Genomic DNA, 17,061 nt, shown 5'->3' with positions numbered 1-17,061 from the left:
ACCGACTACACTAGTCGACTGGCGCTATAACTATGCCAGCTGTAAATAGGTGTAACAACCTGAATATAATAAGTAATGAGTCAGTGGCCATGTGAGAGTCATAATGACCACCGACGTGCTAAGTGTAGACGTGTGGACCCATCTAACCAGGCGGTCCATCATCCATGTCCACATGTGTTGAGCTTGCCATCTCAACATACAGTGGAGGAGGAGAATGCAAGTTCTCCCACTTTATCATCAACCGAAGAAGTAGTCCACTATGAACCTGTCCCAAGAGCTATCCCTATCCTTAAGGAGGAGGAAGCATCATCTTTAGATGATGAGAAAAAAGTTCACCAACCTGACATCACCCCACCGGAAAAGCCATTGCCGCGCTGGGTGAAGCAGCTCTATGACCACAATAATCCTATGCCTGCATCTGTTGAGGAGAAGGAAGATGGACCAAGGAGGTCTCAAAAAATAGAGGAGCAAAGGAGGGCTTCTGCTCACATAGTCAATATGGCCTTGATGGTTGAGATTATGAGAGAAGTAAAGGAGCCAACTGACTTAGAAGAAGCACTTGCACATCCATCATGGAAGGCTACTATGCAGGCGGAGTATGACAGCATAATGAAGAATGACACTTGGGAGCTAGTGAATCGACCAGCAAAGCGGAAGGTTATTGGCACCAAGTGGATCTGGAAGGTAAAGTACAAGGCTGATGGTACCTTAGAAAAGTACAAAGCTAGACTGGTTGCTCAAGGATTTTCACAAGTTGAAGGGTTTGATTTTCAAGAGTCATTTGCCCCAACTGCCAGAATGACCACTATTCGCACGGTACTTGCAGTGGCTGCCCACAAGAAGTGGCCAGTGTACCAAATGGATGTTAAGTCAGCGTTCTTAAATGGTGACCTCAAGGAGGAGGTGTACGTGGCTCAGCCACCACGGTTTGAGGCCCCCCATTCTGAGAACAAAGTGTGTAAACTGAAGAATGCATTGTATGGGTTGAAACAAGCCCCCAGAGCATGGTACTAGCGGATAGATAGGTTTTTTTTAAACCTAAACTTCAAAAGATGTGCCTCAGATGCTAACTTGTATGTTTACAGGGATGGTAAAAAGTCTGTAGTGATTGTCCTATATGTGGACGACCTTCTTATTACAGGTGACTATGAAGATATGATCAACCAAACTCGAAAGGCTTTGAGTTCTGAGTTTGAAATGATAGACTTGGGCTTGCTGCACTATTGTTTGGGGATTGAAGTCTAGCAAGAGCCAGGAAAGATCTTCATCTCTCAAAAGAAGTATGCATGGGAGATCTTGAAGGCATTTGGCATGACCGAGTGCAAGGAGATAGCTACACCTATGGAGGTGAATGCAAAGTTATCTATCGAGGATACATCAACACTAGCAGACATTGGGAGATATAGGAGGTTGGTCGGTAGTCTAATCTACTTGTGTAACACCAGACCAGATATCAGTTTTGTTGTTGGTGTTTTGAGCAGGTTCTCAAATAAACCTCATGAGAGTCATTGGAAGGCTGGGATGTGGGTGCTCAGATACTTGAAGAAAACTCTTGACTATGGTATCACATACAGGTTCGGAACCTCTCTTGTGGGGAACTGTGACTCAGATTGGGCAGGAGACATTGATTCCAGGAAGTCAATTTCTGGTTATTGTTTCTCTTTGGGTTCAGGAATTTTCTCTTGGATTAGTAAGAAGTAACCAACAGTGGCATTGTCTTCTACCGAAGCAGAGTACAAGGTAGCTTGTTTTGCTACATGTGAGGCCGTATGGCTGAGAAGGATTCTATGGCATATGGGAGTGCATGATGAAGAACCAACTGTGCTGAGATGTGACAATCAAAGTTGCATCGCCATTGCCAAAAATCCAGTGTTTCATGCACGCACCAAACATATAGAGATCCAGTATCACTATGTGCGTGATTTGATGGAGGATGGGATAGTGGAATTGGTCTACTGTCCAACAGAGGAGAATGGAGCAGATATCTTCACCAAAGCACTTACGAAGGATCTGCTTCAAGTTCATCTTCAGAGACTCGGCATTGGGACGAGGAGATAGTTCACCTATGGGTGGACATTGCACTACAAGGGATCGGGCTCATACCCGCGCTCCTGGCCGCACAAAATGACTTGGGAAAAAAAGTGTCGGGCCCGTGTAATAGCGCGTGTATCATCGCGGCCAGAGACATGCGTGTAAAAGCGCGTGTACAGTGACAGCCAGTCGCGCGAATACACGACCCCATACACGCGTTCTGCGCTGTTTTGCTGCAAATTTACACGCGAATCTAACCAGACTATCCGCGCAAATATACGCGATTTTGACAGATGACACGCGCTTACACACGCGATCGCAGAGGGAAAAAAAAATCCAGAGAGTGCTTTTGGGTGCCTGGATGCTGTTCCAGCATCCAGCCACCCAAAGGCACTCTCTGGATTTTTTTTTTGGTGCATTGCACCATAAAAAAAGAGCGATTTAGATTTCAAGACTCACTCTCTATGAATACACAATTCAATATTACTATCTAAAACTTAATACACGACTCAAGACTCACGATTCAATACATTGTCAATACATGATACATTTGTGTACAAGGGAGTCCATATGTCAAAATAGCCCATGGCTTTAATTAGGAACAAATATATACAAAGTCAAATAGGGAGCTAGGTGCAAAAAAGTCCATGGCTTCAGTTACAAAAATTTTTTGTACAACCACATCCTACAGTATTCTGAAAGCTAATCAGAGGATGATGAGGACCCTGTGCTCTCTCCATGATCAGAGGAGCTCGCATCGGTATGTTCCGATGAGTGGTGCTCGCCTCCACCAGGAGCAGTGGCACGAACATCAGTAGTGGCGGCTGGATCATCAGGGGCAGGAGCATCAGCAGCTTGTGCCTGTTCAAGAAATATACCGTATGTAAGTATACATATATATGCAATTAAATAAACCAAAATCATTCATTTAGAGTTTTCAAGTACCTGTCGACCGTATGGTCTCATGGCCGCGTCAAACTGCGCATCCGTAATACGTCCCTCGTTTCTGAAGATGGCCCACGTGTCACGTCTGCTATTGCGGCGAGCATACCCAGTCTCGTGGGCTGTGGGCCCTCTCCCCATAACCCGTCGCTGTAACATAATCAAGATAGTTTGTAAGATCAAAACAATCATAGAATCAATGAATTTGGCAAACAATCAAATAAAGAGGCAAGTTACTTACGAACTCTGCCTCCCACGACTCGACGCCGCCAGATCCGAAATGCGACGATCCAATGGTCTCCATCTGGATCCGTCGTGCCTCCACATGCTGCCTGCTCTTCACGCCTCCCTCTGCGCGCTTCTTTGCCTCCTTCCACTCGCGTTTGTGGGAAGTGGCAGGTTTCTCACAAGGATAGCCACCCGCAGCTACATTCACCCCATCATCGTACGCGAGTTTCTTAAGGTGAGATCTTTTATTACTTAAGATCTCCCTTATTCGCATCCTTCCCCATACATCCGAGAATGTCGCTCGTGGGGGATTGGGGTACCGACTATGTACACTATCTAGGACCTCCCTAACTAACCGGCTATCCTGATCTTTAAATTTTACAAAACAGTTTCTATACATGTTTGAAACTACCCCCCGCATATACTCCATCACCTCTTTCCCTCTCGCATCCATGACTACCCCGCCCCTATCCGTAACATCGTAGAAAATCTCTCCCTCCACCTCTCTCGCCTCCTCCGACTCCTCACTGTCTCCTCGTACATGCCTCCCTCCATGCCCTCTCTCACCGCGTGCCCTACTACCCCCCCCACCAAAGCACCCGCCGCATAATCCTCCACTCCCGCTCTCCCTACTGCGGCGTCGGCTCTCATCTGTACTGCGGGAGTAGCCATGACTAGGGGTGGCTGCACGTGACTGTGTACGTGACTGTGGCTGTGAGGGAGCACGTGATGGTGGCCGTGAGCCCTCATGTGACGGTACAGAGGAGGGTGTGCGTAAGTGTGTCCGTGCAGGGGTGTGTCTCCTCGGTGAGCGTGTATGCGCAGGGGTACGTCTCGCCGGACTCGCAGGCGTAGACGGCAGTGGAGAGGCTTGTGTACTTGGGGGCGTGGTGTGACCTGGGAGTCTAGGAGGAGGATGGGCATACATATACTCTGTCAGCTCCACTGGATTAGGATGGCGCCCAAAATGGTTTATCATCTCCATCATCCAAGTGGCGTATGCCCACGGATCGGAGGAAGAGCCTGGATCCATGAAGAATCTGCAAAGCGTCGAAATTCCGCCTCAATGAACCAAGCAAAACATGCATATAAAAAATAAACATATCTCCTACAATATATCTCCTCAATATATCTTCTACAATATATAACCTACAACATATATCTACCATTCTAGAAAATAAACATATCTCTTACAATACCAAACATCGAATTAGTAGAAGATCATAAGCCAAAAGAAGAAGTTCATTTCGAATTAGTGACGAAATTCATGAAAAACAAAAACTCTTTCCTCTATCTTGACGGACATTGTCCATCAAGGGAGAAATGACTAAACACATACACAAGGGTTCCTTCTTCTCTCTTTCCTCTATCTTGACGGATGTCGTTTGTCAATAAATAAATAGTTAAGCACATATACAATGTGTGTGAATTCTATCCTCTGTCGCTTTCAAGTACACATAGCACGGGTGGAAAGAAAGAAAGCGACAGATTTGCCAAAACAAACAAACGACAACCAACCTCTTTGAAAAGTCTTTGAAAAGTGAGTTCGTTGATTCTTGCTTCTCTCTCCCTTTCTGTGTTGTCTGCACCCTTTGCTTCTTTTGGGTAGTCCAAGAGGGAGAAAGAGGGCTTTTGAAAGAAAAAAAGCGACGCAGAAAGAAGAAGAAGAAGTGTTTTGAAAGAGGGCTTTTGAAAGAAAGAAAGCGGCGCGCGCGGTAGGTAAACGCGAAAAGCACGCGTGTAAAAGCGCGTGTAAAAGCGCATGTAAAAGCGCAGCAGAATACATTTTAGACGCGCCTGTACACGCGACACAGAGCCTGTTTATACTTTTTTAAAAAACTGATTGTTCTTGTGTATCCATTGTTTTGTGCATAGGATGTGGGCACGTTCGTCTTCCGCCTGCTCCCTGGATTATATCAAAGAAGGAGGAGAAGCAGGTAAAGCAAGCCATCACCACTTTGCGTACTCCCACTGGATGCATGAGATCGTTGAAGGGAGCGTTTACAACCACTAAGAAAAGAGGGGTTGAGCAACTACATGGGTTGAAGTCCCACGATTGGCACAAGATGCTCCAAGTAAGTGTTTTCCAATTATTGTAGGTTGAAATTAAATTTTGTAATGCCCTAACCCAAATATACATGTGCTCTTATGTGCGCAGTTCATACTACCTACTAGCATCGACCATTGTGCAGACAGGATTTTGAAAAGATGTATTTATAAGATGGGCGAGCTTGTGAGGTATGTAAATCCCATGTAAGATCACCCTTCATTATACCTTGCAAAATGAATGTGCATGAGGTATAACGTACTGTGCATTTATTTTTCAGATATGTTAGTTCCAAAGCAATTGATCCAGCCACATTGGATGATGCACGTGTTATGGTAGTGGAGGTGGTTTGTATGGTAGAGGAGACTTTTCCGCGAACCATTCTCACAAGTCAACTACATCTCATTGTGCATTTAGTGGATGAAATTGCTTTATGTGGCATTGTGCATGCCCGTTGGATGTTCTTCCTAGAGCGCTTCATGAAGACCTTAAAAGACTTTGTGAGGCAAAGTGCAAGGCCCGAAGGAAGCATGGCTGAGGGTTGGTTGATACAAGAGTCTCTTGTATATATATCAGAATTTCTTGATCAGGTGGATAGCTCTTTGCCGCGACTATGGAGCAATGAAGAGGACTTGAGGATGACGTCTATTGTGCCTCAAGGAAAAGGACAGAGCAAAGTAATTGAGAGAACATTGATTGATGATCTTAATTTCACTTGCATCCTTAATAGTGATGTGATGAGCAGATGGGTTACAAGATACGAGGATGCAAAGACAAAAAGGCAAGCAGACAAAGCTCTCTTTCGGAGACAACATGGCTCTCGTAAGGCGTACCCTAAGCATCTAGCAACACTTCCGAATGATATTCATGTTGATTGGTTGCATGAGGAAATGGAGAGAGCAGAGAGAGATGAGGGGCTGCATATCACGGCGGAAGAATGGGAGTATGCACGAGGATGCATGTTAAAGGTACATAGAACAAATGTAAATTTGCATTCTTTGTAAGTGATTGGCTTTTCATATTTATTCACATTAATTGCTTACATAGATATTGCTTATATTTTGGTCCAGTGCACTATGTTCAATGCTATATGGTGTGAAGGGAAGCATTTTCGAACACAAAGAATAGATGAAAAGAGGAATACACAAGATTGCGGTGTCATTAGTAGCTTTGAGGGAGCCAATGGAAAAATTGATGATTATTGTGGCACAATCCAAGACATATACAGACTTGACTTTCGCCGCTTCTTTGTGTATGTTTTGGATGTCAAATGGCAAATGAACGTGGTGGAAAAAGGGCCTAACGCAACGATAAAACGCCATGCAAGTGGCTATGTAACTATTGACTCTACAAAGTTTTGGCAAACAAAGAAAGATAGGCTCGTATTGCCACAACAATGTGAGCAGGTATGCATTTTTTTACAAATGTGTTTCATGTACATATATATCTAAGCTCGCGCACCCCTTGACTTTTGATATGCTAATTAATTAATGAATTATGTGTATTTGAGCAGGTTATCTATCTGCCAATGGTGCATGACAGTAAATGGTGGTATGTCATCCCTATTGCACCACGTTCCAAAGTAATGTATAATACATTCACTGATATGGAGCATATGGAGGATGTGGCAAGCCGCAAAGAAGATGATGTCGAACATGCCAATGTAGATGATCATGATAATGAGGATGAGCGTGCCATTTCTCATGATCATGAGGATGACCCTTCCATTGAGGATGATGGTGATGATGATGAGAATGATCAAGGCATCGGTACCATTATCAATGGGCAAAATAGCGATAGTAGAATAAATTTAATCGTAGCCTTACAAATTGATCAAATGGATATTGATGTTGATCGTTTGGCAAGGATGGATCTTATTGAAGATGAGATCGAACCCTAACCAATCCATCACTGTATTGTTCCAAATTCATGACATTTCTATTGTATACTTTGTCTTTCAATAACCATATGAAGATATATTTTTCAATATATTACGTTGTTGTAAGTGCATGTAGTGGGATTTTGTAATGGTTTGTAAACACTGCAATGCACAATGACATTTTTAAAACTTAATGGTTTTCTATTTTGAAAAGAAATGGATTTCTGTAGTTAGGCTCTGTGTCGCGTGTAACAGAGCGTGTATTATGACAGACTTAACGCGCAAATACACGCGCCCACACATGCAATTATACACGCGCTGTTACATGCATGTATACACGCACCCGATATTGCTGTAAGTATAAACGACCATACACGCGCCCGTAACTTTTCGCGTGTAATGGACGCGTGTATGGCGGCATTGTGTTGTAGTGTTGAGGGGGGGTGTTAGATATGATCAATGCCCCACCCTCATTAGGTGCTACCAATGATCCATGGTGCTCAAACTTGTAAGGCCCCCATTATGAGGAGAAGCCAAATGTGAGCCCGGACATTGGTTGAGTCCTGACTTGTATATCAGATGAGGTCTATGTGACCAGATGGCAAAAAGGTGACTGTTGTGGGTCTAATCTTTGGGTTAGATGGAGTGGTTAAGCTGGTAGCAACTCGAGGCGCATTGCATCGAGTTGCGGTGTAAGGGAGTTAAAAGGGGCCCCTATTGTGGGGTCCGGGGTAAAGGGAATATTCCCTGGCCAACTAGTGGAGGCTCATATGGTAGGTCGGTCAGCAGGCCAACCTAACGACCTTCACAGGCTATAAAAGCTAAACCCCTTCGCAGCCATCTTCCACTCATCTTTCACCTAGTGAGAGTTGTTATTTCAGCTAGCCTTAAGCTCTTCACCTATCTTCTGTCTAGATCGCCATCTAAGCTTCACACAGTGGAAGCGCACGGGTGGACAGAGCCATCTTTGTATCAGTTGTTTGGAGTTAAAGAATTTACTGATTCTCCTCTTATCTGTTGTGTACTCTCTATCTCTTTCTCAGATTCTGTTCGCTGCGCCGTGTAATTTTTTACAGTGTGTGTGCGTGTGTGAGGTTGCCACTGCCACTGCCATTTCCACCGCATCCAAGAAAAGAGAGAGGACAACTACAAAGGAGAGAGAGGGAACCTATGAAGAAGATGAAGAAGAAGAAGAAGAAGAAGAAGAAGAAGAGAAGTGTGAAATAATTCTTCTTTGAACTTTGAGGTAAGTGCATTCTCTCTTCTCTCTTTGTTTTTATGTTTTCTTTACTTCTCTCTTTCTTTTTGATGATGAAGAGATGTATAGAGAGAAGAAGGGAGAGAGATCAATGCAAGTGAGATTGAGAGAGAGAGAGAGAGAGAGAGAGAGAGAGAGAGAGAGAGAGAGAGAGAGAGAGAGAGAGAGAGAGAGAGAGAGAGAGAGAGAGAGAGAGAGAGAGAGAGATTGCTATCAGCACCATTTCCATCGCCATCCACGAAAAGAGAGGGGACAATTGTACCCAAAGGATAAGGAAGGAAACTCTGAAGGAGAAGAAGAAGAAGGAGAGAAATGTAAAATTATTTTTCTTCAATCTTTCAGGTAAGTGCATTCTCTTCTCTTTCTTTTCTGACCATAGCTAACCATTTGGCTACTATTGGATCTCATGTTTCGGAGGATGATATGATTGTAGTGACATTGAATGGGTTAGGCAAGGAGTATAGAAAAAAGCCCACGATTTCTTTATCTAGTACAAAGGCAAAATATAGGGGTACATCACACCATTGCTTTATCTAATATAGAGACACAATAATGTTGCTTTATCTCGTAAGAGTCTAGCAATCCCATCTATCATGCTAGATCCAAACACAGAGGTTCATTACCATTGCATCATGGAAATGGTACTTGTAGAATAGATTGATCTACTTCATGTGAAGACAGAAGACCAGGTAGCAGATACCTTTACCAAATTAATTGGTAAAGAGAAATTCGTTTGTTTCAGGGAGCTACTTGGAGTATAGCAGCTAGTCTAAGCTTGAGGGGGAGTGTTGAGCCTTCAAGCTCAACTCATGTATACTGACTTAGACCTAGTTCTTTATAGTCATTGAGTATGTGTGTGAAGTACATGGAATAATGAAGAATATGGGAGTTCACTGCTCCTTGTTGCCTCAGCTCTCTATTCCTATCTTTTGACAAAGAATGTCAACCTGAAGGAGTCCAACAAGAGGAAGAAATGATGGGGTATTATGTGAGGGAAGAAGGATGGAGAATGGATGTGTGTTCAAAGGTAGAATGTATTATGATGGAGTTAGGATACAAGAAAGAAGACAAAGATATGTGGATATGTCAGAAGGATGAACCCTTGTACCACATGTTGTAGCTCAAGAAATGGAGTTTGAAAAGGCGCGAGAGGATGAGCTTGATTCTTTTGATCTTGAAACTCCTCTAGCCATTGAGATTGAGGGTGAGACCAAGAAAGAAGAGATAGAAGATGACTTAGACATAGGTAAAAACAAGAAGAAAGAAGTAGAGCTCAAAGACACTACTACTCCCTATATAAGTGTTTCTGGCTCCAATGCCACGGTATAACTCTTATAAATGTCCAAATTCTCCCCCAGAAAGATTTGAATAAGTTTGGAATAAGCTGGAGTGAGCAGAAGATCAATGGGACTTATTCATACCTCAAGATCCTAACTGCAATGAAAGCTTGAAGTGAAGCCCTTCTTCTTGGGCCTAAGCAAGTAATTAAAAAAGCTCATTGAGTAATAATTTTTTGAATTGATTATATCTAGCTTTTGCAATCATAAGCTCTTCTTTTTCTTTGGCCTAAGCAAGTGATAAAAGAGCTCCTTCCACAATACATTTTTGAATTGATTATATTTAGCTTTTGCAATCGGAGGATTCCTTAAAAACAAAAAAAAATCGATGCACAATTTTTAGACATTAGGTGTAGGTGACATTGTCGAATGAATTATACAATAATATTTAGTGCATATAGCTAGAAGGGTGGTAGGGTTGCATGCCTTGCCATCTGATTTTTTTCCCTCTATAACCATCACTATTTGTGTTGAAAATTTACTCTGCAATTGTCGTTGTTAGCGTCTCTATTTCCATCACTACTAGTGTTGCTAGTTTTGTCACCATTTGCATGGTTATCCTAATTAGTGATGCTAATAGTGACGAACTTATTGTGTTGCTAATAGCGATGATGATTGTAATTTTTTCCATGAATAATTTCGTTGATTTAAACGTTGCTATTGGGTCTAGTGTAGGGGGATTTGCTTGAGTTGTTGCACCAAACACACATCATACCCACAAGAGGAAGCTCACAACATAAGAAGAGAGATGGAAGCCAAAATGTTTTCTTACTAGTTTCTTCTTTTTCTTTTCCACAATACAATGTTTACAAACTATAGAAGATACAACGTAAAGGAAAGTATCCTATTAAGTCAAACAATGTATAACTAACTATACTAATCCATTGGAGCTATAACTATACTGCTTCTTGTGGGTAGGTCCAACAAACAAACTATAATAAGTGATAAGTTAATAGCCATCACTACAAGATATAGACCTTATACCGATGTTTAAAGCGACGAAAATACAAACAAAAAAATTTTCCCCCGTTGTCGCAAAAAGCATCGTTATTGACGACGCCATAGAATTGTCGCTATTGGTGTCGCTATATGCGTCGCAAATATGTCGCAAATGCGACGCAAATAGCGACACAACCAGTAAATTTGTGACACACATAGCGACACCAATAGTGATGCGAGCAGTAAATTTGCGACGCAAATAGCGACGGTAACAGGGAAAAAACAAATTGTGGCAAGGCAGTAAGCTACCCTGCCACATATAGCACTGTGTGCTGTATGAGAGCCATACAAAATAGTTTCTACACTATTACATACAAAGCACTTGCAAACAACAAGAATATATACTGAAATGATAAAACTGATACATGAAATAAATACATGATCTCATAAAATGCGATTGGTACAATCATGAAAGGATATCACTAATACATAGAAAATGTCTACATAGATCAGGCGACTAAAAACTAAAGGTGTGTGAGCTCCAAGGATCCAAGGGCGAGCTACAAATCCTCGTCCCCCGTAAGCTCGTCCCGCCGCAAAGGAGCATCGAACAGATTCTGCAGAAAAAGAAATAACACATCAATCCACCATACAATAATGCATTCAAATATCTCATGGTAACTACGGACAAGAAAGATGAGTGACTTACAAGACCGCCGCATCTATACAATCGATCGATCAATGCATTGAGACCCTGCCTCTCTGCATATTGAGTCTCAAGGCCTTGCGGATCATGATTTGTAATGGAGTGCTGCAAAGAAAACAAAATGCTAATTGTTAGAAACATGGTTGTCAGTACAAAGAATATTTCAAAAAAACAAACAAGCAAAACAAAAGAGAAACTTACAAAGTCCTCCAAATATGTCCTCTGACCGCCACTCCCAAGATGATGGACCACTCCGGCCTCGAGTTGTGCCCTCACTGCCTCCCAACGTCCTAGCAAATCTGTAGCCTCCTCCCTCAGTCGACGCCAGTCATTTGCATCTAACCACTCGGGCTTTGCAGCCCCACTCTTGATTTCCTTGCGTGCGTCAGATCGTCTATGTGACATGTATGCACGCATGCAATCTATCATCCAGCCTGTAGAGAATCTATCTATTGCGGCTAGCACCAGAAACTCCTCGTGCAAGGATGCTACTATGTAGTCCTTGCTCCCCTCCGGTATGTTCTTCCAATGATCCAAGACGTTGTGCCAAAAAACTTATTGGCACAACTCTCTCATGCGAGCCATCACCCTCCTCCCCTCATCATTCATGATGATGGCTCCTGACCTACTATCAACTAGGTATACATAACCCCTAGGAGTTTGCCTAAGATGGGTCCTCTCCCATCTCCGTCCACGCGCCTGGGCATATCCATGAGACCCCTCTACATCCGGTGTACTGACAGGGGTAACCTCTCTCGGAGTGGCACTCAAAGGGGTGCCACCAAAGGGGGTGCCACGAAAAGGGGTGCCACCTGCTGACGGCTGCGCAAAAGCCGGAGTAACTGGAGTAGACGTCCCCACAAGTGTGACAAATCCTGGAGGTGACACACCTCTAGCTGAACGACGAGACAGAGACACCACATCCGTGTCTCCACAGCAGCATCCCGTTGATCCTGATGCAGTCCCTCCCTCTGGCCCAAGTCGTGAGCGTCGAGATCGTCTGCTCGAAGCTGAAGCATTTGATCGCACTGAAGCAGATCTAGCAGAGCGCCCTGACGAAGAACGAGACAGCTCCTGGTCTGCCATCTCTCTGAATCTCGCGAGCTAGTCTGGAGACATGCGTGCCATCATGTCCTGAAACTCCTCATCGCTCATCCCTCGGCTCATCCTGAAAATGTCACCTGCACAGATAAAAAAATGGTGTTAGAATAATCAATTTAAACTATACAAAGCACAGTAATATAAATCATTTTTGAAAAATCCCTCTTAAAATGCATATCTTATGTACCTTTATGGAAGATCTAAACAATGAATTGAGTAATACAATTCTCCAAGAATGAAGCATCCTATGGTCCCATGTTAATCTCCTGACACAACTCTCCATACACTGGAAGGTCGATAGACATGTCACCACAAAAGAATGAGTCTGCCTCGTTCTCAAAAAATTCTTGAACTCCTATATTTCCATCATTGTTAGCCGATGCGGGCTCCAAGCTTGCGGTGGCCTCCACCCCTTGTAATATCGACCCCTCTATTTACATATTATCTTCATCTATGCCCGGAACATCACTTTGATCATATACTCTCACACTTCGAGGAGTTGAAGGTATAACATACCACCATCGAGGTTGTCGAGGGTTTGGATAGAAGATTACATGTTCACAAACACATACAAAGCGAGTTCAAACCATTGTGACATAAACCATATCGTATTACAATTAGCAAGCAAATGACTCTATACACCTATTCACAATGGGCCGGCAACACAAAGGTGTCGCGCAAATCCGTCCATTTTTTTTTGGAATCTATTTCGAGAAATCCAGATGGACCTCGTTGAACTGTTGCTCCAGCTCCTCCAAGTACCACTTTGAACCACTGCACATTGAATCGTATCATGGAGAAGCTACGGTAATCCACCATAATAATACTTTGCAAGTTCCCAAAATACTCCATCTCATCCACAACCATGTTTGGATCCATTGCTCGTCGCCGGCTCTCTTGCTCAAACCTTGCCATGACACCACAATCCATTGTGGAGCGCATTTTGTCAATATGCTCCACACGAAAATGCCATCCGCACGACCACGCTGCACTATATATTTTGTACTGTACATTGAAACACTCAAATTAGATGCCGCATATAAAATTTAGATATGACATATTCTAAACCCCTCTTCACCTTTGGACTACATCCCCTCGAGAACTCCCACTCCTCCATTGAGACCTCTGTCCCTTCACTGGATGTTGCGGTCAAGGCTCCATGCAACCATCGTGTTAACATAAACCATGGCATCTCCTCCATTCCTTTGGGATATCGAATCGATCGATGATGCGTACTATGTCGGAATTCAGCTCGCGCTTCCTCTCGATCTTGCCTTGCAATCTGGTACTTGGCGAGCCACGTCTCCATGGAGGCATGGTGCAACATACAAAAGCGATTCACATTCTCTTCCATTGAAGCATCCATTCTTTTTTCTACCCCATTTCCAACCACCACATCTCCAGTATCATCGTCCTTCAGCGTCCATAGCATTTCATTGTCTGGTTCCACCGTTGGTAGCCATTGTGAGATATGCACTAACACCTCTGACACCAACCAACCTTCCACCATGCTACCTTCTGGACGAGCTCGTTGTCGCACAAAGCCTTTCAAGGTTTTCATGAAGCACTCCAGGAAGAACATCCGTCGCGTATGGACAGGTCCAGCAATCTCCACTTCGTCCACAAGATGCACAAGAAGGTGAACTTGTATCGTGAGCATGCTAGTGGGCAGGTATTTCTCAAAGAGATAGACCGTCTCCACTGCTCCCCACCTCACAGATTCAATAGAGGACATCTTAGTCTCTTTCTGTGAGATCCATTGCACCAAAGTCGACAACTTGTAAATGGCCCCGAGAATTTCTGGAGTAAGGCATCCTGTGATCGCGATCGGTAGGAGAAACTGCCACAAATGAGAAAGCATTATGAATAATGGCCACTTTTCAAATTGCAAGATGCCCACGCTAATTACAATCCATTCTGTTCACAAACCTGACATATCTTATGCCAATCATGGGATTTTAGCCCCGATAATTGGTCATCTTTAGAAAATGCGGACCTGAGAGAATGCATCATACCCGTCGGAGTGCGGATAGACTTGATTACTTGCTTCACAATGCGCTCTTCTTTGGTGGAAAAAACCCAAGGAGCGTGAGGAAGCTACACTCCCCCTTCAGCACTCGACTGCGGCCAAAGCGCCTCCATCTTACATGCCTCCTTCAAATCCATTCGTGACCTATAGTGTCTCTCTTTCCTGTGATGTGGTCCCATAGCAAGCTGCCCACATTCTTGAAAATATGCATGGGATCCAACAAGTGGTTGACCTGTAAGTGGGTTCAATATGGCAACTCGTAGAAAACTGAGAACCGTCGCATTCCATTTGGATGTGATTCCGGGTTTACCATTTTCAGCTCGTACTAGCTTGCAGCGTTCATACGTGTTAGAGGTCGTCCAAGAAAACCTTCCTTGAGTTCATGATCCTCCGGCAAGAAAGCGGTGTGTCCTTGATATACCATCTTCTTCATGGTTCATGACCTTCGAGAGTCTAACTGTGGCCCACACAATGGACATGCATGATAACCTGAGGTAACCAGACTTGTAAGGCGAGCCACGACCTAGTGAATACTTGATTGAATGAAATAAAATATAGATATTACCAGCAAGAACGGAGGTATGCTCACCTGAGCACTCTCCCAATCCCGGAAAGTCATGCATCGTCCACATGAGAATGGCTCGAATGTTGGCTGACCGCTGACCATCACGCCTGCTCATATCTTGCACAGTGACCCCCTCCTCCCACAAAATCTTAAGCTCATCGACTAATGGACGAAGATACACATCCATATTTTTTACTTTGTAGCAGCCCAGGACGAGCAAGCTAAGGATGAGATGTCCTTTCTTCATAGAAAGCCATGGAGGGATGTTGTAGTTGACAAGCACTATAGGCCACACACTGTAAGAAGTCGAGCGCAGACCGAATGGGTTCACACCATCCATGGCGAGATCGAGCCGAAGATTCCTTGGCTCTCGCGCAAAGCCTGGGAAGGTAGAGTCAATGTGGCTCCATGCGCGTGAATCCACTAATATTCCTTGAAGCTTGCCATGCCAGACGTGCGAAACATGTGGTTCATGCACGGGATGAGTGAAAAGTGTCTAAGAACTTTTTGAGGGATGGTTTGCCCTTGCAAGTCCTGTCGATACATGTGAGCACCACACTTTGGACATGTCTCCATAGTCTCGTATTCATCTCGAAATAGTATGCAGTCATTGATACATGCATGGATGTTATTGTAGTCCATGCCAAGCTTCCATAAAACATGTCGTGCATCATCAGGAAACTCAGGCATGGTATTTGCAGGTGGTAATATATGATATTTCAATAACCTGAAAAAAATCATAAAACACCTTGAAAAAGCATAAATGTTTGCAATAATACTGTATTAAAAAAAAAATCAATGAAGCCTATGTGCAAGGTACCTGAATAACTCGGTCACACTCGTATTGCTTCAACCGTATTTTGCTTGCATACTTAAGAGTGCAAGCAATTTCTTCAACCGAGATACTCGACACCCATCATATAATGGTATGGATGATTCCTCTCTAAGCGGGTCAGATGTCTCAACATCCATGGGAATCAATGCATCGATCATTGCCTCTATCTCAAGCTCTAAGATTGTAGGTAGGTCAGGAAGGTTGTCTGTCTCCTCTGGCATTGACGGTATAGATGGGCCTTGCGAGTGGTGGATTGGCTTCTGCAATCCATCCATCGCACGTCCACGAACTCTTCTAATTGGCCGCAAAGGATGCACTCCCCCTTGGGTCGAGACATCATCCCCCTGGATAGAAAATTTACAAACAAGACCCAATCTTATTGTGTATGGTTTTCAATTAGCTTGCAAGTATAATGCATGATTAATATTAACTTCAAATTACCATTTGCTGAAAATACGCAATCACCTGATCAATGATCTCAGATTGAAACTCGCCAAATCGTCATACGTATTCTATAGACAATCGGCGTTTTCGTCTAATTGCCAACTTGCATTGAGAGCAAGGACATGGGACACGCTGATTAAGATATGTCTCGCGATCTTGAACAATAAGACCTTCTTCGTTTTCCATCTTATCTACATTATAGCAAACGAGGCTTAAATGGATGGCTTTATGGAGATGTATGTCAAGTTGCAAGTTGACCATAAATCTTGCATTGTACATAGTAGTTGAGAGATTTATTGATGTTATATCTCGGCCTTGTATCATGCTTAAGGATTTGTTTGTCCTGGTAAATAATTATTTGTTATTGTAAAAAATTGCACTAGAGGGCTTTGAGTATAAGTAATCCATTTATGAGCATCATTGAGGATCTCTTAGTCTAATAATAAATTAGTCTCAACAAAAAGCATCTTAGAAATGTGGTTTTTTTGTCCTAGGATCGCGTATTAAAATTAATACCATCTATGAAATTTATCAACTATAGTAATAAAATTTACTTCAATCAATTATACTCATAGTCATAAGACCTAAGGGAAAATATCCTATACTCAATTTAAGGGATTCTTATTCTATAACAATACTTTTGGGTTCATTTTGATGAAGTACCGTAATGACCATTAGCTAGGGTATCATCTTCTTTTAGTCCTTCCGTTGACTACTTAG

General features: G+C 43.2%; 1 protein-coding gene across 1 annotated transcript; it reads left to right on the top strand.

The window, feature by feature from the left end:
* The first annotated feature begins 5,422 nt into the window (after window positions 1–5,422).
* LOC148013965 (uncharacterized) lies at window positions 5,423–7,148 on the top strand. Its single transcript, XM_087666501.1, has 4 exons — window positions 5,423–5,439; window positions 5,523–6,216; window positions 6,319–6,654; window positions 6,762–7,148. Exons 1-4 carry the CDS (start codon window positions 5,423–5,425, stop codon window positions 7,146–7,148), a joined length of 1,434 nt encoding a protein of 477 aa, XP_087522627.1.
* The last annotated feature ends 9,913 nt before the right edge of the window (window positions 7,149–17,061 follow it).

This window comes from Lygodium microphyllum, chromosome 25, assembly GCF_053477565.2.
Source record: "Lygodium microphyllum isolate KBCC chromosome 25, Lygodium_microphyllum_v1.1.10, whole genome shotgun sequence".
NCBI classification, from domain to species: Eukaryota; Viridiplantae; Streptophyta; class Polypodiopsida; order Schizaeales; family Lygodiaceae; genus Lygodium; species Lygodium microphyllum.
This window is presented reverse-complemented; position numbering and strand designations above follow the sequence as displayed.

Bases quoted from the DNA above. Each gene is read 5' to 3' on its own strand.
- LOC148013965 (XM_087666501.1), top strand. The intron at 6,217-6,318 runs GTACATAGAACA...ATTTTGGTCCAG, and splicing joins CACGAGGATGCATGTTAAAG to TGCACTATGTTCAATGCTAT. The intron at 6,655-6,761 runs GTATGCATTTTT...GTATTTGAGCAG, and splicing joins TGCCACAACAATGTGAGCAG to GTTATCTATCTGCCAATGGT.